Source organism: Rhinoderma darwinii, chromosome 8 (assembly GCF_050947455.1).
Source record: "Rhinoderma darwinii isolate aRhiDar2 chromosome 8, aRhiDar2.hap1, whole genome shotgun sequence".
NCBI classification, from domain to species: Eukaryota; Metazoa; Chordata; class Amphibia; order Anura; family Rhinodermatidae; genus Rhinoderma; species Rhinoderma darwinii.
In genome coordinates, this window is record NC_134694.1 from 104,889,750 (window position 1) to 104,915,386 (window position 25,637).

At 44.9% G+C, this 25,637-nt stretch overlaps 1 protein-coding gene across 1 annotated transcript in view; it reads left to right on the forward strand.

Moving 5' to 3' along the window:
* The window catches only part of LOC142659707 (inositol-trisphosphate 3-kinase C-like), a 63,000-nt gene that overhangs the window by 19,872 nt on the left and 17,491 nt on the right, over positions 1–25,637 (forward strand). Inside the window, exon 2 of the mRNA XM_075836105.1 lies at positions 3,876–5,890. Coding sequence (XP_075692220.1) covers positions 4,076–5,890 — 1,815 coding nt within the window. The 5' untranslated portion in view covers positions 3,876–4,075. The remainder of the gene's footprint in view (positions 1–3,875; positions 5,891–25,637) is intronic.

The window sequence follows — 25,637 nt, forward strand, 5'->3', positions numbered from 1 at the left end:
GAAGTGGTGTTTGCATGTTTCCTATAACTATAAAATCATTGGGCTCATGTTAGAATGAACAGACCCTCTACAATCTGCCGTATGGGAGTTTTTGGGGTGAGAGGTCCCTTGCAGAAAGCAATGTATAGAAAGTGTGTGTTCACTCTACTTATTATTGCCTGTATAGCAACTCCATAATAAACTGTAAGGTAATAGAGCAGGATGGGGATAACCAATCCTAACCTCATACGTGACAACTCTCCCGGATAAAGGGTCGATCTCTCCAACTCCCAAAAGAGCAGGTAAATCTCCCGGGTGCCCACGTACTGACAAAATACTCACCTTTCCTCTTTTCCTCACTCCCTGGCGCCGCTTCAGATGTCATGGCCGGCGTCTGGACGTTATATACAGCAGTGCCTGGGAGTGAAGAGGACTGCAGGAACAGGGGGAGGGGATATTTGGGGGGTCTGTATTTAGGAGGTCTGGTCTAAGGTCTATATTAGTTTAAAGGTGTATGGGGTGTGAATTTATTTAGGGGTGTCTATGGATTGTGTTTAGGGGGTCTGGTCTGGGGCCTTGTCTATGTGTTTAAGGGGTCTGGTCTGAGGTATGTATTAGTTTAAGGCAGTGGTCCACAACGACCGGGCCGGAAACCAATATCGAGCCATGAATCATTTGGTACCGGGCGCGGTATCCGATATCCAGTATCCGCCCCGGTGGCCGCAGGGAATTCCAAGAGAAAAACCGCACCAAACTGTGGTGCAGTTTTTTGCCCGGAATGTCCGTTGCAGAAAACGGCAGCATTTAGCTGGCCTGGAAGCACGTTTCATTCCAGGAGACCGAGACCGCTGCACCCTGTAATTGGCTGCTGCGGTGGTCACATGGGTTGAAGCGTCATCCCAGAAGGACGGCCTCCTGGGATGTTGTTTCATACCATGTGACCGCCGCTACAGAATGTGATTGGCTGCAGAGGTTGATGAAATGTCACCCCAGGAGGCCGGCCTGGAGGAAGAAACACAGACTTCTGGGTAAACATAAGATTTCTTTATGCAATAAACGCAGCAACTGCTATTTGTTGTCGGTTTTACCTCCCATTGAAATAGATGGGGAAAACCTGCAACAAATAAGCAAATAGAATTGACATGCTGCGGAATAAAATTCCGCATCGCATGTCAATTTCTGAGCGTTTTTTCCGCTCGGCATTTACGCAGCGTGTGGATGACATCTGCTCTATCTCATCCACTTTGCTGTTACTGTATTATGCTGCAGACTTTCCAGAACTAATTCAGTTGCGGAAAATCTGCAGTATTTACGCAACGTGTGAACTGACCCTAAAATAGTTTTACTTTTTATTTCCATTTAATTGCAGTCTGCAGGGTGTTCTGTAATACGCGTGATAACACCCAGCCCCCCCCCCCCCCCTGGTCCATGGAAAAATTGTCTTGCATAAAAGTAGTCCTTGGTGCAAAAAAGGTTGGGGACCGCTGGTTGTTTAAGGGATCTGGGTTTGTATTTATTAAGGAGGTCTGCATTTAGTTAGGGGGTTTATAACGAGGTGGTCTGCGGTTTGTATTTGTTTAGGGTTTAGTGATGAAGGATATGCACTTTTTTCCGCTTTATATGGCGTAGTATGGGGTCTTGTCTTGTATAAATGAACTTATGTATGAAAATTATAGAAGCACTTTTTAGATTTTTGCTCAATTAAACCTAATATGGTATTGTTATCGTCACGGCGTTATTTGCATTTTTTTGTTCGGTTGCCATCTTTGGACCATTGTCTACTTCTCCTGGTCTCAGAAGAAGTGCTTCCTTTTATGTACCCATGCAACGACATGATGTCAAGGTAGGGGAGGAGGCGTTCAGCGAGGAGATCGGTGTACATTGACTAAAGGCCCTTTTATACTGGCCAATTATCGGGCAAACGAGCATTCATAGAACGTTTGTTGCCGATAATTGCCTTGTGTGAACAGGGCAGCGATCAGCAGACGAACGAGCAAACGCTCCTTCATCTGCTGATCGTATAGTTTAAAAAAAGTAAAATAATATCGCATCTCCGACATGATAATGTATGGGGACGTAGTGAGCGCTCGTCCCCATACTAGCTCCTTGTGACAGGGGCAAATGAGCGTCGATCAATGAGCTATCTCGTTGATCGGCGCTCGTTTCACCGGCCAAATTTGAACAATCAAAGTAACAATCGCTCGTCCCCATACATAACCGATCATTTCTCCTTGTGAAAGGAGCAAACGAGCGCCGATCAATGACCTGTCTCGTCGATCGGCACTCGTTTTCACGGCCCATATGGCGCATAAACCTGTATCAGGATTTGGACCCTATTCTGATGTCACTTCCCCTGTGGATGATTCTTTATGGGTATATATTATTTATGTAGACATCGGACAGACGTAAGCATGGAGAATTATAAAATATCTTGAAGTATATTGGAAGGATGTCGGCGATTAGGAAATTATTTAAAGAAAGAGTCCTTAATAGTATGCTAATGATATAGTAATTGCAGCCCGTTTCCCAGCACTTTCTATTGGGGTTTGGACATCCTGTAGTATAGTGTTTAGGTATCAGTGGTGTCATGATTTGTGTTTTAGTATCTGCCCCAGGGCCCGCAGTGATACAATGCATCAGTCAGGCCTATTCCTGGCAGCCGCACGTTTTTGTGAGTCACAAAGCAGCTGCTGACAAGCATGAAATTCATGCCGGCGTCACCCATCAGTCACATCAGTGCGGCCACAATAAGTCCCCAGCTGAGATTGTGTCACTAGGACAAGTTTGTACATAGTATTGTATTAGTGTATGAAACTCAGGAGTCACGGATGTGTTTTATTGTGTGCGCTCGGTCAGGCTGCCATCATCCACTGCTGGGTCTGCATTCCCCAACCAGTCCCCACTCCCAGCACCCCCGCCGATCAGATATTTTGAAGGGGCCCCTTCGTTATACGAGTCGGACCCCCACCGATCAGATATTGATGGCCTATCCTGAGGATAGGCCATCAATTTCTTATAACTGGACAACCCCTTTAATTATTGCTCTGTGTCAATGTCCCTCTAGGCACATCCTCCTCTTTGAAGGATTAGAAAAACATGGCTGCTTCCTTCCAAAAACAGCTCCACAACTGTCCACGGGTGGTGTCTGGTATTGCAGCTCAGCTCTATTGAAGTGAATAGGGCTAAGCTGCAATACCACAAACAATCTGTGGACCGGTGTGGCGCTGTTTTTGCAAGAAAGCAGCCATGTTTTCTAATCGTGGACAATACCATTAAATTGAACATAGACATTGGATGATTGTTGGCCGATCATGCCAAATTTGACAGGATCCGTTCACAAAATTATGTTGATATCCTGGTGGACTCTCAAACAAGGGTTTTCCCCTAAAGATAAGCAGCGCCAAAGGTTTCAAGCAATAGCTTATCTTCCGAAGCTTCATTGGGCATTGTGGACGCAACTAGGAATACCAAGACGGTGTCGGGGGAACCCCCAGGACAGGAAGACTAGAACAGGCAGGCGTAAAAACTTGTTGTCATTTCTACAATTGTCGGAGCCACGTAGTGGCGGATGCATTTTCCGATTAAAAAAACTGCATATTTTCCGTAAAATCCTAAACAATATAGGGTCGATTTATAGGGGTGGAAATCTGCATACAAAAAAAATGCAACCATTTTGCAGTGTGTGAACAAAACTGCAGTGTAAATTTGGCGCCATGGCGAAATTAATGGCGTGTCATTTGCGTGAAACGTTGACATGAATGTTGTGCTGTGCAGGTCAGCAAAACAGGTGAAGGGTGTCTAAAAAAAAGAGAACTGGAGTATTCTGTTTGTAAATAACTTCGCTATATACTAGTTGACAAAGGTTTACACACGGTGTTATTTTTGTATCTCCACAGATAAAACGCTTGGACGTGTATAGAGATAACACTCCCTGAAGTGAGGAAGTAGTCACTGGAAAATAGAAGTGAGACTGATGTGACATTATTATTATTGAAGCCTCCCGAACTATATCTTTAAATGGAACTATGATGCGGAGGAATACTTTTTTTTAACTTGGATTCTAAATTTCTCGATGCGCAGTGATCCGCAGCACTGAATGCGTTGCCTGGAGCCGGACAGCGCCCACTGTTCTTTGATTGGAAGGTTATCGAGTGACGTTTCCAACAGGAGGTGGGAATCTCTGGGAACGGTGGCTGGAATGGGACAAAACTATTCTGATCGCGCAGCCGACGCTGCTGTAGGCTTCTCCACTGCCGGAGAGTGGAAGAAGCGTCTCAGAGTCCGGAGGAGGCGGAGAAGGGAAGACAAAAGCCCGGCTGAGGACCCCACTTCTTCGCATAAGACGGAAAGGGGCAGAGGGCAGCCTCCTACTAGAAACAACCTCGGATTAAGTACAGTGCAGGGTATACAGCAGCCTGAATCAGAAAGCAGACAATCAACGAGTCTCATACAGGGAAGAGGACGCAGTGAACAGAGGTCTGATGAGAGTTGTAGTACTGTACCCAGTACAGTGCAGAGTATACAGCAGCCATATACTAGTCATAGCCTGACGTCAAGTACAGTGCAGAGTATACAGCAGCCATATACTAGTCATAGCCTGACGTCAAGTACAGTGCAGAGTATACAGCAGCCATATACTAGTCATAGCCTGACGTCAAGTACAGTGCAGAGTATACAGCAGCCATATACTAGTCATAGCCTGACGTCCAGTACAGTGCAGAGTATACAGCAGCCATATACTAGTCATAGCCTGACATCAAGTATAGAGCAGCCATATATTAGTCATAGCCTGACGTCAAGTACAGTGCAGAGTATACAGCAGATTGCTATAAATGTAGGTTCAGTGCAGAATTCACCTGGCCTCAGCACAGCGCAACGTATACCAGAAGATCCAAGACGTAGACAAGATTCTGGACTGGACTCGGGTGGGGAAGAAAGCCCATCATCCACTTGCCGGGCTACAGCACTAAGTACACAAACTGTTGCGGCTCCTGTCATGAGACTGGATGGGCAGGGTGGGCGGCTCAGAAGGGATATGTCCAAGTGTGATGCCGCCAATCCTGGAATGACCACAGGAAAAGAAAGAGTTTGGCTGGAAGACAGCGGGAAGAAAATCCTGGGGTCACCGAGTGACAGTCTGAGGAAAATTTTGGGTGACCCAGAGCACGCAGTTGAGGTGGTCAGCAGGAAGGGGGATACTTTGGACAATGTGGGTGATAACTGGAGAAGACTTCATCATCCAATGAACCACCATGCTATGATTGGAGACCAAATTTCTAAAAGACCCCCGTGTGACGTGAAAACGACCGAGAGGTGCAAAGACTTATCTGATTCACCTTGTGGTGGAGTTTTATCTCACGTGACCATCTCTGTAGCCCCCCAGTCTGGGACCGATCAGAAAATGGGATCAAACAGTCAACCTCATCCTTGCCCAGTTGAGGAACTGTGGACGAGTGACTCCGGAATTGGTGGCCTTAAATTAACCATTGCTCAACCGGATACAAACTGTGCCCCCAAAACCTCGCAAAGTGGTGATCACACCAGAGACTCGCTATTAAACCGCAGAGGACCCCCTTTCCTTATGAACTCCGATACCCACACCTATGCCATACCCCGACTTATTGTCACCCGAGATGTCAGTCCTAAGCGCTGTGTCCCACCTTCCTTGTCGCCCCAGTTCCATGAATCGGGCTTCAGCCTTGATGTTCCCTTCTCAGGTGAGGCAGAGTCGCCCTGCTCGGATAGCGGCTGTGGCGGATCCCCAGTGCCTTCTCTCTTTCTCCGCAAGTTGTCCAGTTCTTCTGGTCTCTCATCTGCTTCATCCTTTGAGGAATCTGAAGATGACTTCATTAGCAGCGATTTGGAGCCCAGTGGGTTAATGCTCTGCAGTCCTGATGAACAAGGAGCATCTGTAAGTATAGAATAAAGGTGGTCTATTGTGGACTGGGATGTTTTAGGAAGACTTTGTCACCTTTGGTCAAGTTTTCCGATATGAATTGATTCCATTCATTCTGTTAAACAGTAGTCTGTAAGCTGTGGCGGCTCACCAGTTACGGGGAAACTACAACTCCCAGCATGCCCTGACAGTCTGTGTCTGTAGTTTCCAACAGCTGTAAAGCCACAAGTTGCTGACCACTCCTGTGAGGTCTGAACAGATATTTTACGATATTACGCTATGCTTGGAATGATCTTCCCATTGGGCATAATTAGGGTGAAGTATCCACGGCGACTGCCAAGAAATCTCAATGTTTCTCTATAGGGGAAAATTTGTGGGCAACTTATGATGATCTTATAAATTCAGACCATGTTGGAATTCCTGCAATTTGTCCTGCGACTTTTTCCCAATTGGGAATCATGGCGAATAAGTCATCGTGGAGCCATAGCCTTATAGATATATGTAGCCACCTTGTTTCTGTTTTTCATATACCAAAGTATTCTGCAAATCGGTCCCTAATTTCCATATCTCAAGCACAATCGCTTCAAGGGACTTGTCAGAAGATAATATTGGTCTGATACTGCTAGTATGGCGCTCTTCTGCGTAGTTCCCACTTGAAATTGATGCTATTGCAAGCCATAGCATAAACAAGGGGCTACAGATTGCTTTCTATTTGTAGCGATCACTGGGTGTCCTCAGACCACCAGTGATCCCCATTAACCATAGGTGTGTTCCCATAATAGACTGTGGGGACGGAGTTAATCTGTAGATATTTCAAGTGAACAGAGGATCAGCATTCCAGAAGGTTACTCCATTGTATAACTTTTACAGTTTTCTTTATTTCTACAATACATCTAAAATAAAAAAATTAAGCAACTTTTTAATTGAGAATATCCTGTTTAGTGTATGCAGCTTCTATGCCGTTCTATGTGTCTCCATGGTTACAGACTACAAAAAGGATTATAATGTGCGTAGTCTAGTCCTGCAGTCGGTTAATCCACTCGCTCTTCCTCCTCTTCATGGGAGCAAGAAGCACTAGGCGGATGGACCCCTTTCCATAACACCGCAGTCAACGGTGGTCTGATGCTGAAGGGGAAATGCATTGGGCCATGGCTGGATGGCGAATTTGGCCGTAGCACAGGTCGCGCGTCTAAAGATTGTCTCTTTGCGACCCACAAGTTACCATGACCTCATAGTCTCGTGAAGTCCAGTGGATGTGGATTTCTTACGATTATGGAATCACGGCAACTTGCGGGTCGCCGAGCGATCACGTTAACTTTCATTGTGTGCGGTGCAGGCAGGATGAGGCAGCCATCTTTTTGGCAATGCGGCCAAAGACGCTGTGTAGCCCTAGACTTACTTGGTGTTCAAATAAAACCAATGGGTGACCATAGGCCTAAATGTATTAAAGGCCATACAAGTCTCGCCCAACATCTATCTAATTTTAATGGCAGCCCAGAGGTCTAGAAGGCCTCCATAAGTTATGAGACCCATGTGCGGGCAGCACCCTCTTTTCGTCTGTGCTGTGGATGTGTTCGGTCAGTTTGCATGTGGCATTGGGCTGAGTACAGCGTGTTTTGCTTGATAAGAATAGATATCCGTGGCTGGGTTTTATTGTCTGCTCAAGTTATTTACATGCTTCTAAAAATAAGCTCCGGAAATGTACCCATCCCTCACCTTGGACGCTATTTTCAGAGTTACTTGGAAAAACCTGTTCTTAAAACGTTGGGTGAGGATGTGTGAATCAGTTAATCCCTTTCAGTGGCACCCTAATCCAATGACACTTCTTGCTTACACGGGAGTAATGCCACCCACTCTGTAGTTAGGATGCGGTCAACACCTGTGTCTAAAAATGGCTTTCGGAATTCTCCACCTTTTTGTGATTTTAAAATCTTTTGGAAGCCTGTTAGTAAGTTGCATAAAGGCAATATTGATCTCTATGGTAAAGCTCATCAACAACCGTGTATCAATGGCAGCAACACTGGGAATTTTTTTATGTGAACCTTTCCTGATGAGTTTGCTACAATGTATCAGAGTAGGTGGGGAAAAAAAAAATTAGGTCAGGATGTAAACAAAAATCTTTCCATTCACTGACAACAACCAGAGATCTCAAATCAGTATTTTTTTGTTGTAGTTCCTCAACGTTTATCAGCTTTCTGCCATAACCCCTTCCTGTACAAAACACCAAATGTATGTAGTTTTAATAGGTTGCAACAAATTAAGACCCTGTTCATATCTGCGCCAGACTCCGCATGCAGCGCTATTTTGTCTAGAAAACAACAGATACCCGATTGAACCCATTAAAAGTCAGTGGGTAAAATACATCAAAACTGGTGCAAAGGAAAAGTAGAGTAGTTACCCATGACAACCAATCAGGTTGCTGCTTTCATTTTCCAAAAGGCCTCTGAAAAATGAGAGGTGGAATCTCATTGGTTGCCATGGGCAGCCTCTCCACTTTTCCTTTGCACCACTTTTGATATAACTCCTACAATGGGTTCTGTCGGGTGCCATTGGTTTCCGTCATTTGACGGATCTGGCGCTTTTGTTATTTTTCGTTATTCTATTCACATGACGGGACCGAAGAACAGAAATACAAACGCTGTGACTAGGCCAAAATCTCCTATATTACCAATATGATCTTCTCACGTGTATCTATAACATATCAGGAGATAATTTTCTTTGGATTTCCCCTTTGAGTAAATTGGTCTAACACGTAGTATTGTGAAGATCATTCATTCTGGATTGTCTTTTAGAGATATTGGAGGAAAACTGTTTAACAGTAAAATAATCTTAGTTGCCTATAGCAACCAATCACAGCCTAGCCTTCGTTTTTTTAACGTTCTCCTAAAAATGAAAGCTATGCTCTAATTGGTTGCTAATTTTCCTAAATCTCATTGGAGGAGATATATCAGCACTGGTGCAAAGGCAACCAATCAGATATCGCCTCTTATTTTTCATAGGCCTTTTGGAAAATGAAAGCAGCAACCTGATTGGTTGCCATGGACAACTACTCCACTTTTCCTTGGCTGCGGTTTTGATTACTAATCGTGTTAGGCCTTATGCACATGAACGTGTTTTTGCTGTCGCGATTCACTCGCAAATCTGCGGGTGAATTGCGGACCCATTCATTGCAATGGCACCATGCGCACGACCGTGGTTTTCACGGTTCTTTACAGAACCGCAAATATGAGCGGCAGAAACTCAGGACATGTCTTATTACGGCCCGAAAATTTGCTACGGGCTTGCCCGTAGAAATCAATGGGCCTGTGGAAACTGCGGATACACCTTGTGGAAGATATATTGTCGCTCCATTTTTTATATAACTTTTTTTTTTTTTACCCACAGTTTCCAGAATTTTAAGCAGTAAACTCTGCGTCAGGTGACTTAGGCTTCGTTCACCTCTGTGTCAGGGCTCCGTTCATGGGTTCCGTCAGACCTTTCCGTCAGGTGAAACCATGAACTGAACCCAAACGGAAACCAGAGCTTTCCGTTTGCATTACATTGCAAATGCTTTCCGTTTCTCACGTTCTGTAAGGTTTCCATTGTTTTGACGGAATCACCGGAAGCCTTACAGAACGGTGAAAAACGGAAACCATTTGCAACAGATGCGTTACCATTGAAATCAATGGTAATGCAAACGGAAAGCTATGGGTTCCTTTTGTTTCAGTTTTGGGTTCCGTTCATGGGTTCCCCTGACTGCAAGCTCAGACGGAACCCATGAATAGAGCCCCGACGCAGATGTGAAAGAAGCCTTACTCTGTTCTTTCTACCGCTGAATTCGTATCATTGTCACTTTCTCCTGTTTCCTGTCAGCTTCTGCTCTCATTTATTTTTTCGGCTTGTGGTATAATCGTGTTATTTTGTTACTGCGCTAGGAAGTCTCCGCTGATAATCCTGGGCAGCCCCCCTAACATAGCTCGCCATATACTAGGTAACATAGGTTTTGAGTTTTAGCTGCTCATTTTAATTTATTTTCGTTAAAGTATATTTCTCTGAAGTTGGGCCCATAGAAATGTATGCAATGGTACATTGTCCCCACAGGGGCGTAAGCCTTGTCCTTATGCTCTACTGGACTTCATAAAGGCGGGTCCCCCACTCGGGACCCAGCCCTCTATGAGCCAAAGTGGCGGGCTGCTGACAAGCAATGGCTCCGGTGGATTAGGGCAACTCAACTGAATGGCCGCCATGTAATATTACATTTTCTCTGCAGCGCCGCTGCAGGGGAAATGTCTTGCTGGCTGCGTTCTTGGGGGTCAGACCTGCGGTAATCAGATGTATGCTGCGGAGGCTTCCATATTAAAGGAATACTGCTGTATATATGGTGCGTTCTGATGAATAAATTAGAGATTTACCCCAGAGAAATCCAATCCCATCTTGTAAAAAAAATAAAAAACAAGTTGTGTAATGGTTTAGTAAAACCCTGCACGGTGCTGGTGCCCGTGACGTTTCCAGAGCCCGCCTGGACCCTGAACAGGTTTGCAGTTTCGTAATCTGGTTGACCACAATGTTTTCCATGCCGGGCTCGGGGCAGGGAGTTTTGTCTTTTTGAGTATTTGTTTTGTCTTTTTCTCTCCGTGCGCAATGTGTTACGTTAGAAGAATGCGTCCCGTCCATGAATACACCGTCATTTTACTGATAGCCTGTCTACGGGCCTAATGGTAGTTGTTTTGTCTGGATCTGCCCTTGAATTTAGACATTTGTCCTCAACGTTTCTCAGACAACTTCATTTTACTGCTTTTTTTTCTTTTCTTTTTTAGATGGAAATGCTGTAAGTTTGTTGTGGTGTTTGGCATTAGAAATAAAGGTTGTCTTATTTCTTCAGAAACCGCGTCACTCTTGTCCATAGCCTGCGTCTGATATTCTAGCTCAGGCCATTGCTATACCAGCCGAAGCCCATGGACAGGATTGGCGCTGTATGGGTGGGTTTATTTGTGGCGTAATTTTACAACATGGATTTGTCCGTAGCGAACATGCAGATTCTTTTGCAAATTTGCCACGGCATCTCTGCGGATTTCCCCCTGCATGCAGATTTTGCAATGGATTTTCTGCGAAATTACTCTTTCTGGGAAAAAATATGACATATAAAAAAATATAAATATATATAATTATTATAATTTTTTTTCCTTCAATGAGTCATTCAGTTATCTTTCTCTGCCAGGTTATTGCTTGTTCTATTCAGGTATTTTTTAGTTCTATCCACTCCTAGGATAGCTGGGTGACAGCCAATATGGCTACTATTAAACATCATGCAGGTGCAGTCAGCCAGCTTTCCTAAACGTCTGCTTTATTTTGCCATCTACCATTTGAAACCCTGGGAAAGCTGGGTAACCACCCTTGTTGAAAAAGTAGTGATCTTAAATTGTCACCCAGTTCTCCCAAAAAACAATGTCACTAAGGCTGGGTTCACACACACTATTTACGGACGTAATTCGGGCGTTTTAGCCCCGAATTACGTCCGAAAATGCGGCTCAAAAGCGTCGGCTAACATCTGCCCATTCATTTGAATGGGTCTTACGATGTTCTGTTCCGACGGTCATTTTTTTTATGCGCCGCTGTCAAAAGGCGGCGCGTAAAAAAGACGCCCGCGTCAAAGAAGTGCTTGTCACTTCTTCAGACGTAAATGGAGCCGTTTTCCATTGACTCCATGGAAAAACAGCTCCAATTACGTCCGTAATGGACGCAGCGAAAGACGCCTGCACATGCCATTACGGCTGAAATTACGGTGCTGTTTTCTCCTGAAAACGGCACCGTAATTTCAGCCGTAACGGACGCTGCCGTGTGAACATACCCGAACGCTCTGTTCACATTAACGTCCCATTATCAGTCAGATGCAGCGACGTTAATGACGGTCACCACGACGAGACTCGAAGGACCCCATTGTAAGTGAGTAGGATGCGTCGGGCGCTGGTGTTATCCATAGTACAACGGATCTAAATTCTTCTAACAGTCGTGGATTCTGTTCAAGTGTGAACATAGCCTAAGGGTGGCTTCAAATGCTACGATAATGTGTGCGATTGTTTGTTCCATGATTCCCGGCCAATAGTGAAGGAGGTTCGAGGCGAGTATTTACATGTAGCTATTATTCGATATTTTCGATCACCACTGCACCGTGGTCACGTGGCTCAGTAGGCGTGGGGAAATAGACCAGGGTATAGACCCCGATACAAGGAGGTCATGTATTGATATGGGCTATTTCGGTCTCCACTCTATTGAATGGAGTCGGCATGAATTCCTTAGTTCTGTGTCAGAAATTCCTGTCTCCCTGAACAAACAGCAGGGTGTGATCTCCCCACCTTCAGGGGAAGCGACTGATACGCCAACATCTGGTTCGCCAGGTCTAGGAGACCAATGCGTCCATGTTAACCCTTTACCGGCTAGTGTATAGAGTTGGTCTTTGGGCAACATCTAGTTAAATTCATGTACCAATTCTTACCCTAAGCCTATGCTCCACAACCCAACCAGAGATCAGATTGGAAAAAAAAAAAAAAGTTACATTTTTCTGTTTCTTTCCCCCATTAATACCATCCTACCAGTTATGTCCCCAGTGGGCACTCCCGAAAGCCACTGCACATGGTGCAGAGTAAAATGTTTGGGCGCTATATAGGCTCCGTTACTTGGCCACTGTGTATATCGTATAAAATATTTACCTTTTTTATTTGCTGTTTTAGAGTTTATATGTAGCTATGATTTTATGGTCCAAAACTGCATTCACAATTCTTATGGTACCCATTGGAAACCATCAACAAGCTAGACCACATTCTAACGGAGCTCCAACAGAATGCAGAGATTTCAGCTCTGAAGCCTTTCAAATTGTGAATCCAGCTTTGGACTTTGCACACAAACTGTAACTCCGTAACATTGCAAGATAAATATTGCGTTGTATTTACAAAGTTTCTTGACTTTTTATGTCGATTAAATCTTTATGTAACCCGTACAATGATGGTCATATCGGTAGATTAGATTTATGGTATTCCCTTGATACTAGTGAATTATCTGTGTATTGGAGCATTAGCTGCAACTTCCGAGTCTCCAGCTGATGGTCAACCACCACTCCCAGCATGTTTTACCAGCCAGGTCTTGCTGGGAGTTGTGGTTCTTCACCAGCTAAAGAGCAGCGGGTTGCGGACCTCTGTGGGTTTTGTCTGCAGACCTAAGTTGTTAATTGAGTGTGGAAATATCAGTGGCTTAGATTCCTCGCACATCCAGAATAAAGATGTGCTGTATACTGAGTGTCTGTAGACGCCGGTCTGGTCTCATAATCCAGTTGTCCCCGGATGCCTCTGAGAGCAGCGGTGCACATGTTAAGCTGCCTTATGCAAAGCGTTATCTGTCTCCCTGCGAGGAGTTAATCTTTTAGTTCTCATGTACGTGGACTGCGAGCACTGCGGACTTACCGCTTCCAGGTGACACCATTTATTTCTTTATATTTGGCAGCCAGTGAGAATTTACTGCAGTAAAATGTTCTATGCCACATATAAAGGGGCTCTCTAGCGTTATATTACCATGGCTGAAATAAGAACACGCCAATTATTCTAACTCCGTAAAATTTTATCCGCAGGGTTGAGTCACGGAAGCAGTTTTTTTTTAGAGATCTACTATAGGTAGCTGTCCCTTTTTTTTGTCTATCTGTATATCCAAGGGCTCTTAGCCTGAGCCAAATTTTATTTTCTCAGAACCGTCTAGGGCCTCATGCACACGACCATAGTGGTGTGCACGGGCCGTGGTTTGCGGCTCGGATGGCCGTGGATTGTGACCCGCGACCACCCGCAAATCACGGGCCGTGCACATTGTTGTGTGCATTAATTTTGACGAGCCTGTACTGCAAAATTAGACATAACGAGACATGTTCTATCTTTTTGCGGTTCAGGCTCCAGGGCAATTCACGGACTGTGGAAACCATGGTCGTGTGCATGGGCCCGTTAGCGGGGGAATTGCGGCTGCAAAAATAAGTTTGTGTGCATGGGGCCGAAGGCTTTGTTCACACTTGTTGATGGTGGCCCGTTGGGGTTTCCAGTCTTTTTGTAGTATGCAACACTATTCTTGCCGTCTTGAATACTGGAAACCTGACAGACCCCATTACATCAATGGGGTCCATCAAGATTTGCTGGTTGAAAACCGATCCAGCACAGTTGTTAGGGCTCCGTTATAAACAGAAGCTCTGAAGCTAGGGGAACCGAGCCTGAATGATCAACAACGGTCTGGAAAAATCCAAATCTATTTTGTCAGCAAAGTGGAAAGATTGAAAGGCCCTATATATAGGCTTGAAGCGGGGCCTTAGAGATTCTGAAAAAAGGTATCCAATAAAGAGTACCTCTCTCGTTCTAAGGGTATGTTCACACGGCCTATTTACGGACGTAAATAGCGCCTCAATAGCGCTGACAAACATCTGCCCATTGAAAGCAATGGGCAGACGTTTGTCTGTTCACACGAGGCGTAAATTTACGCGCCGCTGTCAAATAACGGCGCGTAAATAGACGCCCGCGTCAAAGAAGTGACCTGTCACTTCTTTGGCCGTAATTAGAGCCGTTATTCATTGACTCCAATGAATAGCAGCGCTAATTACGGCCGTAATTGACGCGGCGTTCAAGCGCCTGCACATGCCGGTACGGCTGAAATTACGGGGATGTTTTCAGGCTGAAACATCCCCGTAATTTCAGCCGTAACGGACGCCCTCGTGTGAACATACCCTAAGGGGCTAAGCTGCAGTACCCAACACAGTCCGTGGACAAGAGTGGCGCTGTGTCTTGGGAAAAGGTCCCTTGTATGTGGTCCTAGCAAAACCCTTTATACAATCCCATTTACGTCTTTTCCATTCCTACTCGGGGCTACACAGCGACTTTGAGAGCCGCGTGTCAACATGGTTTCTAAGTTGTTCATTTGTCACTGTTGTATGTAAAAAAATGTCCTGCAAAAGTTGTCCGATGCAATGCGCAGGTTGTTTTTTTTTGTTTTGAGACATACTTTTCCTTTTGAGTGTGTGATCTTTCCTTGTATACCTTTTACATCTGGTTCCTTTTATACAAATGACAGGAAGGAGAAGATCCACACCATGGTCTTCTTATGGCAGAAGATATTAACATGCTCATCTCCACCAAGAGACCGGTGTTAGGGCCTGTCCACATGTAACGGAATTGCTGCAGAAACTTTCTGCAGCAATTCCGCAGAAACTGGCAGTAATTCCTCTGCGGAAAAACCGCACCATTTCCTGTGTTTCTTTTCTGCAGAAAATGGTGCGTATTCTGCGGCATTTTTTTCAATGTTGTGACATGGTGATCTCTCCCCTGAAAAACGCAGCTATTGGGTCCACGTTCCGCAGCGGGTATTGACATGCTGCGATACGACATATACGCACAGCAGGTTAATTTTTGGTCGGATTTTCTATGCAGCGTGTGGATGAGATTTGTTCAATCTCGCCCACTTTACTGCTACTGTATTCTGTGTATATTCCGTCCGCGATTCCGAATGGAAAATACGCAGAAATTCCGCTACGTGTGGACAAGCCCTAAGGTGTAACCTTGCAATTTTTGGATGTGGTCCCTTTGAGGTCCCTACATTCAGCTTCTCCATTTAACCCCCCCCCCCCTTCTCTCTCCAACCTCTGACCTGTGTTGGCTCTCTCCCCTGGTCACCTCTCTCCTTGCCCTGTGCTGGCAGGTCCACAGGTCATTTACCTGAACTGGCAGCTCTGCAGGAGGTCAGGGGTTAACCAGTTACACCGACACACTATTTTTTTTTCTCTGCTGTCATGGAAAAATTCTCCTGGGGGTTGCAGTTACTGAGCAACTTTCCAACGTCAGCACCAACCCCTCCCCTCTGCCAGCGATGATTGTGTTTTCAGAGAGCACGCTGTAGCGGAGACCGGTGTAAGCGCGGGGTATGTCCTGGTAACGTAGACTCTCTACATCTTTCACAAGCGGAATAAGTCCTCGGACCAGTCCTTTATAGTGAGTCATACCTTTATAGTTGTGGTCTGCAACCTGTGAGTCTCCAGCTGTTGTAAAACCACAACTCCCAGCATGCTCTCAATGCCACAGGCTGGGAGTTGTCACCTTACAACAGCTGGAGAGCCACAGATTGCAGAATGTTGCTTTTAAAGCGTCTCGCGATATTACTACTAATACCAATGTGTTGGTTACTAATGGGTACTTTTACCTGTTTGTGTGCTGGTAATGGGGCAGAGGACTTTGTACTTCTTTGTAGTGTTTGGTTTTAATACACCCCAGTGCTTCTCGGTCTGTCCAGAAGATTTTGTGTGCCCATGACATGCTACCTACTATGTACCTACCTACATGGACGGGGCTCCGGTTCTGTATATAGCAGTGCATTTTGTACCAACGTGCCCGCCACCCGTGTATTTCACGCAGGTTATCCTGTACCTGGCCGTCGTGTGACTGTGATTAGTACAGTTCTGCTTATAGAAAGTTCTATATACTTATAGAGAAGTCTTGGATAGAACATGTGCCGTACTATAAATTATAAAGTCACTCTCCCCTTATGCAGGTTTGAAGCCAGATTACGATGCTATCAGACAAGTAGTAAAGGGTGATCCAAATTATGTGAACCCCTGTGGTCCCACTCTAATAAGCGTGAACGACAAAAGTGTAGCGTCATCCACTTCTAAAAGAGTGCGGCTAATCTGGCTCGCACATTCTTTTTATAGTGGCGGTCACAAGAAGGTTGCTGGGAAAAAATCAAAAACTCTATTTTTTTTTTTTGGGTGGGGGATTTAAAACTTGTAGCCGGATTCCTTTTTATGACCAGTATCCATTCCAACGTGGGCTGGCAGAACTCAAAACGAGTGGAGAAGTTCTCAAAGTTACTCTCTCTTACTCTCTCTCACTCTCTCTCACTCTCTCTCACTCTCTCTCACTCTCTCTCACTCTCTCTCACTCTCTCTCACTCTCTCTTACTCTCTCTTACTCTCTCTTACTCTCTCTTACTCTCTCTTACTCTCTCTTACTCTCTCTTACTCTCTCTTACTCTCTCTTACTCTCTCTTACTCTCTCTTACTCTATTACTCTAGCATCTGTGGTGTTATTGGTCTCCTTCAGTAGACAGGGGTATTGGCTCTTCTATCCGGCATATGAGTAGACCTTCAGCTGCTAGAACTCATACTGAACTCATTTTAACCTATCAGGCCCTTTAAACAATAAACCCAATGACTTTTTTTTTGCACAGATTTAATGCCACGTCTCTGGTGCCAGCAGTGGGAAGCACCATCTGAATGACATGAGCTCTGGGTGTGTGAATTTTCATTATGCACTCATTGCCCTCATTATTAAAATCCGGTCTGTTACTGATTCTGGGAACAGATTGCAGGAGAGGTCGTGGGGCTGTCTCCTGTCTACTTTGTGTTGTCCCCCCGACAGTACATTGTGTTTGAAAATGCTTCATGGGTGGTCCTAGGAAAACGGCTCAATAATAATTTGGGTCCAAGATATGAAAAACGTGAGTTTATTTAGTAGATTCTATTAACTGTTTATCAGATTTTGATGATTATCACTACCAGCGATCAATGATTGGTATCAATCTTCGTGATCACCTGTCACATGACATTAAGGGTCATGCCCGGTTATAAATAGAAGAACTTGAAGTCAAAGCAGAAAGTATAGGCTCTTGCATATGACTGAGTGCCACTCGGGCCGTTTTTCGCAGCATCCGAGTGGCCCCCGATAGTTTTCACGGACCCATCCACTTCATCCATGGATCACGGACGGTACTTGGGCAGCACAAACGGTCGTATACGGCAGACATACGTTTTCTAGATTACTTAGTTTTAACTAGGGAACTCAAAAAGACCTAGTCTAGTTCACACGTCATATGGCCATAGACCTATAGGATAACAGTCTGACAACGGTTCTTCCCAGTACCACCGTTTACATGCAAAGTCAGCTCATGTATGTTCTACTTAAGGGCTCGTCCACACGTAGCTGAATTGTGGATGGAAAATACGCAGCGGAATACAGTAGCAGCTAAGTGGGTGAGATATAACAAATCTCATCCACATGCTGCATAAAATTTCCTTGCTGCAGAAAGTGGACTGAATTGCTGCGTTTTTCAGGGGAGATCTCCCAGCGTTGAAAAAAAACGCAGAAAATTCAGCACCATTTTCTGCAGTAAAAAACGCAGGAAATGGTGCGGAATTAGGGCTTGTCCACATAAAACAGAATTGCTGCAGGAAATTTCTGCAGCAATTCCGTCGAAAGTTGCAGACTTTCCGCTGCTGCAAAAAACGCACCATTACTTGCGGTTTTTACGGCAGAAAATGGTGCGTATTTTGCTGCGTGTTTCACAATGCTGGGAGATGGTGACCTCTCCTGAAAACCCCAGCAATTCTGGCCACTTTCCGCAGCAGGAATTGATATTACTCACCGCAGGTCAATTTCTGCACAGAATATTTACGTAGCGTGTGGATGAGAGTTGTTAAAATATAGCTAAACGTTTGACAAACTTCTGTCATGTCATAGTAAGCACTGAGATCCCACCAATCGCTAGAACGAAGCAGCTGAAGTGCTCGTGTGAGTGCTCAGCCGCTTCGTGTCCGGCTTTTTCCGGAAAACTGATGTATCGGAGTACGGGCTCATAGACTTTCTATTGAGTCCGTACACGATACATTTATTTCCGTAAAAAGCCGAACAGACAGGAAGCGACTGAGACGTCACACGAGCGCTTCAGCTGCTTCATTCTACGATTGGTGGGGGTCTCAGTGCTCGGACCCCCACCAATCCAAACTTCTGACATGTCACTATGACATGTCTGAAGTTTGTCAAACGTTTCGCTACACTTTAAATCTCATCCACTTTGCTGCTACTGTATTCTGCTGCATATTTTCTGTCCGCAATTCCGCTGCGTGTGGACGAGCCCTTACTGCTAGTTTCTGTGGAATTGCTGCAGAAATTTCCTGCGGCAATTCTCTTTTGTGTAGACAAGCCATAATAGAGCATGGGGAGATAAGCGGCGCCAGACATCCTCCCAACAGTAGTGCTTCGCATATATGGTTCGCTTCATTTTATTCCTGACCTATAATAAGCACGTAGAAATACCTAATACAATAAACCGGCTTCCCATAGTTTTTACGCTGTGCCTCTTTATTCCATACGCCGTACATACTAAACTGATGAATGGGTAGATCTGCTCAGGGAACCATTGCATGTACATATAACTTGTACTTGGCTCGTTGAAGCGTAACATGCAAAGAGCAGGTTTTCTCTATATGGTAACCACAGGACCCTGGGGACCTTACAGAGGTAAATGTCATTATATCGGGCGCGTATGAATGGTACAGATGTGCATTAGCGGGCACGTTGTATATTGAAGGCCCTGGCACGTTAGATCACCTGACGGTCTTACATGAAGGATGTGGCATGTCTCTGCAGCTCTGCCATGTTGTTCTGTAGAGGTGTGCAGCGATCCTGTGTACATCATGTTACATCTCTGATCATCTCGCTAACCTCTAACCACAGGCAGGCCGCAGTGGAAACAATCTGTCATAATATGGAAGTGATGTTCAGTAGGAAGGAGGCGCTGAATCACCCGTCTTTGCAGTTTATTGGCTTCTTTATGAACGGTTTGTGTGCCCTGAACTTGCTCGTCGTGTTATATTGGTGGAGGTTATGTCTGACGTTCAATACAAAAAATTGCAAAATCTGTGACTAACCCTTGTGCAAGCCGAAACTTGAAGTTGTGCTTCTGTATGGCGTCGGCATCCCATAAATAATATGCTATGTACAGAACGTCTCTTTTTGAGGTCCGTGGAAAGAAATCTCTCCTTGGTACTTGGGCTCCCAGCTAAAGCTTAGGTGCCAAGAATCTAGATGGCCATGAGGGGGTTGTAAAGCTCTGACACAGAAGATGGGTGGGGACCGGGTGGCACGGAGGTTTGCAACAAGTCTGTGCACCTCCGTGCATCGAGATGTAATCCTCTATATTAGACATGTAGGAATCTGTATACACCCATATAAAGGTTCACATGAGTGGGGGTGGAGGTTGATTTTCCTCAGGCTACATGTTTTTTTTACAGGTACAAAACCGAGATGAAATTGTTAGCGTGTTAGTGCAACACTAAAGTGCATAACCGATGTATATATCCACTATACAACTATTTGGTAGAAGTCCATGCCAACTATCAGAGAATGTCACATCTAGGCTTTTGGGACATTCAGTTGGTCTGCACAAAGCCCAGGATCCACATGGCCAGTGAAAGGCCAGATTGGCTACTGGAACGGTCCTACTGGCTCCTTATAGAGGACCTGTCACTAGGACATATAAGTTGATCTGGTCAACTGACCTGAATAACGCTTTATCCCTTTTTTTTTTTTTCTGGGCCCCCCTGTTCTAGAGATATGGCCCACTGTTGTGTTGGCTCCCTATAGGCTAATTTGCGGTAGCTAGCCAATGGGGTGGAGCTAGCTTCTCTGCGCCTGATGCTGACCAATCAGCGTGAAGCAGCTTGAGGGTAGTTCATGCCCTGTTGGCTAACTACAGCAAAGTGGCATATAGGAAACCAACACAACAGTGGGCCATATCTCTGGAACGAGCGGGTCCAGAAAAAAAACAAAAACCGTGCTGGAATCGGAGAGACAGCACTTGTCAGGTCTGTAAACCAATTCAGCTGCTATAATTTAGTGACCGGTCCTCTTTAAGTCTATAGTACTTGTTCCTTCCATGATGGAGAGCCATGCTGACTAGCTGTATTCCATCCTCTTACGTTTGGGTGTCTTACCCTCCTGAAATTTCCTGCTCTGCATTATATACTCTAGACAAGCTCCAGTTTTGGACTTTCTGATTTAAAGAGGCTCTGTCACCAGATTTTGCAACCCCTATCTGCTGTTGCAGCAGATCGGCGCTGCAATGTAGATTACAGTAACGTTTTTATTTTTAAAAAACGAGCATTTTTGGCCAAGTTATGACCATTTTGTATTTATGCAAATGAGGCTTGCAAAAGTACAACTGGGTGTGTGTAAAAGTACAACTGGGCGTGTATTATGTGCGTACATCGGGGCGTGTTTACTACTTTTACTAGCTGGGCGTTCTGACGAGAAGTATCATCCACTTCTCTTCAGAACGCCCAGCTTCTGACAGTGCAGATCTGTGACGTCACTCACAGGTCCTGCATCGTGTCAGACGAGCGAGGACACATCGGCACCAGAGGCTACAGTTGATTCTGCAGCAGCATCGGCGTTTGCAGGTAAGTCGATGTAGCTACTTACCTGCTAACGCCGATGCTGCTGCAGAATCAACTGTAGCCTCTGGTGCCGATGTGGCCGACACGATGCAGGAAGTGAGTGATGTCACAGATCTGCACTGTCAGAAGCTGGGCGTTCTGAAGAGAAGTGGATGATACTTCTCGTCAGAACGCCCAGCTAGTAAAAGTATTAAAAACGCCCCGATGTACGCACATAATACACGCCCACTTGGACTTTTACTTTTAAACACACCCACTTGGACTTTTGCAAGCCTCATTTGCATAACTACAAAAATGGTCATAACTTGGCCAAAAATAAAACCGTTACTGTAATCTACATTGCAGCGCCGATCTGCTGCAATAGCAGATAGGGGTTGCAAAATCTGGTGACAGAGCTTCTTTAAGTGAAGCAGACCTGTGAATCCATATTCTAAACGGTGTATAGAAATTTGTTTGTATTAATTTTTTTTTTTTTGTGGTTTCCCGTTCTTGGGCTTGGTAGACAAGAAGGTGACGGCGAATATATTTCGGTTTCTATGGTTAAACTATCAGCAAGTGTATTAGTAGAAAGTGCAGAAGACCGAAAGCAGTAAACCATGTCGAGATCTCAATATTTGTAACGGTGAGATTGGCCAACTGCTTAGCTCCACTTCTGCAGAGCAAAGACCCCCGGCCCCTCCACACTACCTGTCTATACCATCCGTCCCGATCTTCACCGTCACTTCTAATCTTCATAACCTGCAAATATTGAATTTGTATCCAAACAATCATTTAAACTTTGGCGTCAGATTTCTCTTTTTATTTCTATCAGTCAGCAAACACAGCCGTCTCTTTGTCAACATTTGCTAAACGATGCGTGCGGTAAGATAAGAAGTGACATTGTATTATATAATGTGGATCTGCTGCGCACACACTCTCTCTCCAGTCCCTCTCCGGTGACAGATCTTTGCCCATGAATCAAGTGAATATTGTTGGTAAATGCAGTCCTCTCTAGTTTTTAATTTTGGTGCTCATGCCAACTACTTGTCTGTCCAGATGCGAGTCGGGACAAGCGTCCGAGAGACATTACGGTGCGGCGTGCGGGCCGTCTGATTTGAGATTTAAAAAAAAAAAGTTACGTATAATTTATTTCGGCTTATTCCTGTTGATCCCCCAGCACCAGAATGATTTTGCCCGCTACTTAACCATCCAATCTCGGATACCAACCAGTTGAATTCTTTGGATGTGTTTTTAAAAAAAAATCCTTGATCGTAATCATAACCTGTATTTGTCAATCTTCCTTGGGATAATTGACATTGTGTTCATGGTTACATACCCTTGATAATGTTACGGTGACCGTGGCACCACAGTTAACAGAAGTCCAGCTGGTTTCGATTCCTTGTGACTACGGTGTAACGTTTGAGGCAACTTGTGGGAAGCAAAGCGACTACATTCGCGTTCATTTTCTGCCACGCCCGCAGCATGACGCAGCAATCTTTGGCTGCGCGAACTTTGTCTCTCTCTGAAGATTTGGAGCTCTGTATCAGAAAAATGGCCCACCTATAAAAATATATTCTATAATCGTCACATAATGTTGGTCCTGAAAATCACACGGTGTTAGAAGTGGGCATTTACTTTAAAGGGTAACTAAACGTTAAAAAACTTTTTGATCGGTGAGGGTCCGAGCAGTGAAACCAATCACTAAAACGAAGTGGCAGAAGCGCTCTGGTGAGCATTGTGTCGCTTAGTTTCTGATCGGCTTTCATCGGAGCGGTGTACGGGCTCAACAGAGAGTCTATGAGCCCGTTCACCAACTGCTTGCCTTTTCCGAGAAAAGCCGTTAAGAAACGAAGAGGCACAGTTCTCACCAGAGTGCTTCTGCCACTTCGTTTTAGCGCTCGGTGGGGGTCTCCGTGCTCGGACCCCCACTGATCAAAACTTCAGACATGTCAAAAGTGTTTAGTTACTCTTTAAAGTTGTCCAAATCCCAGGAGTCGGGTAGCCAGTGCACCTAGAAATTGACTACTGGCACATAACTTTTTTAACTTGTTTCCTTTGGTTTGTCGTGTAAACATGAAGTTGAAACCTACACTGAATGTCTGCTCTTTGGTGAGACGGGTTTGGCTTCAGTTACAATGCAGGGTGGCAGGCTGCCCATCAGGGAGTGCTCCGTGATACAAACTGAGGTGTGGTTGTGTCCTTTTTTTTTTCTTCTTTCTATTCTACAGGGTGTTTTATCCCTAATTGGACTAACGTGAACTTTTCTTCCCTATCAGTATTATTTGAGTTTGTCATAAGCGTAATGTGACCTGATTTATTGCAGTCTTCGTACATGCACCATAAAAATTTTTTCCTTATCCGCGGATTTCTGTGCCATTACAACCAATAAAAACCCTTGAGTCAGAAAGTTCCAGTGTCCTATTTGTCATCTCTGAGGATCTCTGCTCCGGGACACTCACTGCTGTCATTTTGTTGTGTGTCTTCTGGAGAGTTTGAAACTGGGCAACCCCTTCTTAAAATTGCTCCTTAAAGAGGCTCTGTCACCAGATTTTGCAACCCCTATCTGCTATTTCAGCAGATCGGCGCTGCAATGTAGATTACAGTAACGTTTTTATTTTTAAAAAACGAGCATTTTTGGCCAAGTTATGACCATTTTTGTATTTATGCAAATGAGGCTTGCAAAAGTCCAAGTGGGCGTGTTTACAGTAAAAGTCCAACTGGGCGTGTATTATGTGCGTACATCGGGGCGTTTTTACTTCTTTTACTAGCTGGGCGTTCTGACGAGAAGTATCATCCACTTCTCTTCACAACGCCCAGCTTCTGGCAGTGCAGACAAACAGCGTGTTCTCGAGAGATCACGCTGTGACATCACTCACTTCCTGCATCGTGTCGGCCACATCGGCACCAGAGGCTACAGTTGATTCTGCAGCAGCATCAGTGTTTGCAGGTAAGTAGCTACATCGACTTACCTGCAAACGCCGATGCTGCTGCAGAATCAACTGTAGCCTCTGGTGCCGATGTGTCCTCGCTCGTCTGACACGATGCAGGACCTGTGAGTGACGACACAGCGTGATCTCTCGAGAACACGCTGTGTCTGCACTGCCAGAAGCTGGGTGTTGTGAAGAGAAGTGGATGACACTTCTCATCAGAACGCCCAGCTAGTAAAAGTATTAAAAACGCCCCGATGTACGCACATAATACACGCCCACTTGGACTTTTACTTTAAACACGCCCACTTGGACTTTCGCAAGCCTCATTTGCATAAATACAAAAATGGTCATAACTTGGCCAAAAATGCTCGTTTTTTAAAAATAAAAACGTTACTGTAATCTACATTGCAGCGCCTATCTGCTGAAATAGCAGATAGGGGTTGCAAAATCTGGTGACAGAGCCTCTTTAAAGACCTGTCACCTCTGCTGACATGTCTGGTTTATTAAATACTTTTATTCCCCATGAAACATTAATTCTGGAGCATCTTCTCTATACGGTGTGCCATTCCTCTGTTATTCCTACTGGCAATGTATGAATAAATTGACAACTGGGTGTTACCATTCCACTTCTCAATCGGGTATAAAACGGTCAGCGCTGATTTTGGACACTCGTAGGTATGAACATGCCCCATTGACCACGCAATTTTTGAAAACATATGGCACGTCAGAGATTTGCAGCAGTGGGTGGTCTGAGCTGGTGCTCCCACAATCCCTAGAAGGATGCGGACCCATATCAATCCTCTCTGAGATTCCCCCCACCAATTGGTCCCCAAGGTGTCTGATTCTTCGCTTTCCTATGAAAAAAGGAGAGATCAGTCATGTTGGAAACCCTCTTGGATATTGAGGGCTTGTTTTCGATCATCGCCCTACGTATGGACACGTTTCCACTAAGCAGTATGGCTGCCATGAAGCAAACGTTCTTGATAGGCTTTTCAACGGGACATTTTCTAAATTGCCTGCGTATCTGGATAATCTAGTCAAAGAAGACAAAGGCATAAACCCCCAGGCCCGAACAATACACCCTTTATTTGTGAGAAAATGAGGCTGCGGAGAGCCTGTTTGTTTAGTCTTAGCATCAATTAAACCCATTAACCAGCAGCTATAAATAGTGTGTGGAAGTTCAGACTTGCTGGTTAATGAGTCCGTGTGCGAGCGCCTAAATCAATGTGACACTTGATAATTCATGAAATTAACAGATACGCATTTTTGGAGGCGGTCGTCTTTTACTCTACAAGTCGAGGCAAAGTGTCACTAATGGATTTGTGTTCAATTCTACATTAAGTGAGGAATGTTCCTTGTCTTTTCCGCTAAACAACCAGTAAACCGAGGAAATGCTTTCTCCTCTCCCTGTTTTATTTCTTTGGCCAAGTTTCTTTACGAAGTCTTGAATTAAAGATGAATTCTAAAAAGTAGAAAGTGAGCTCTACGTGGGCAGATGTATTCATCTTGTCCTACCCCTGCTGCCACAGGGTCCAGTCACATGCTTATCACCCCCTATGGGGCACGATTTGTGGGCTGGGAAATCCTAAGGTCACGTTGACATCTGATTTTGATGGGTCAGACTGGAATA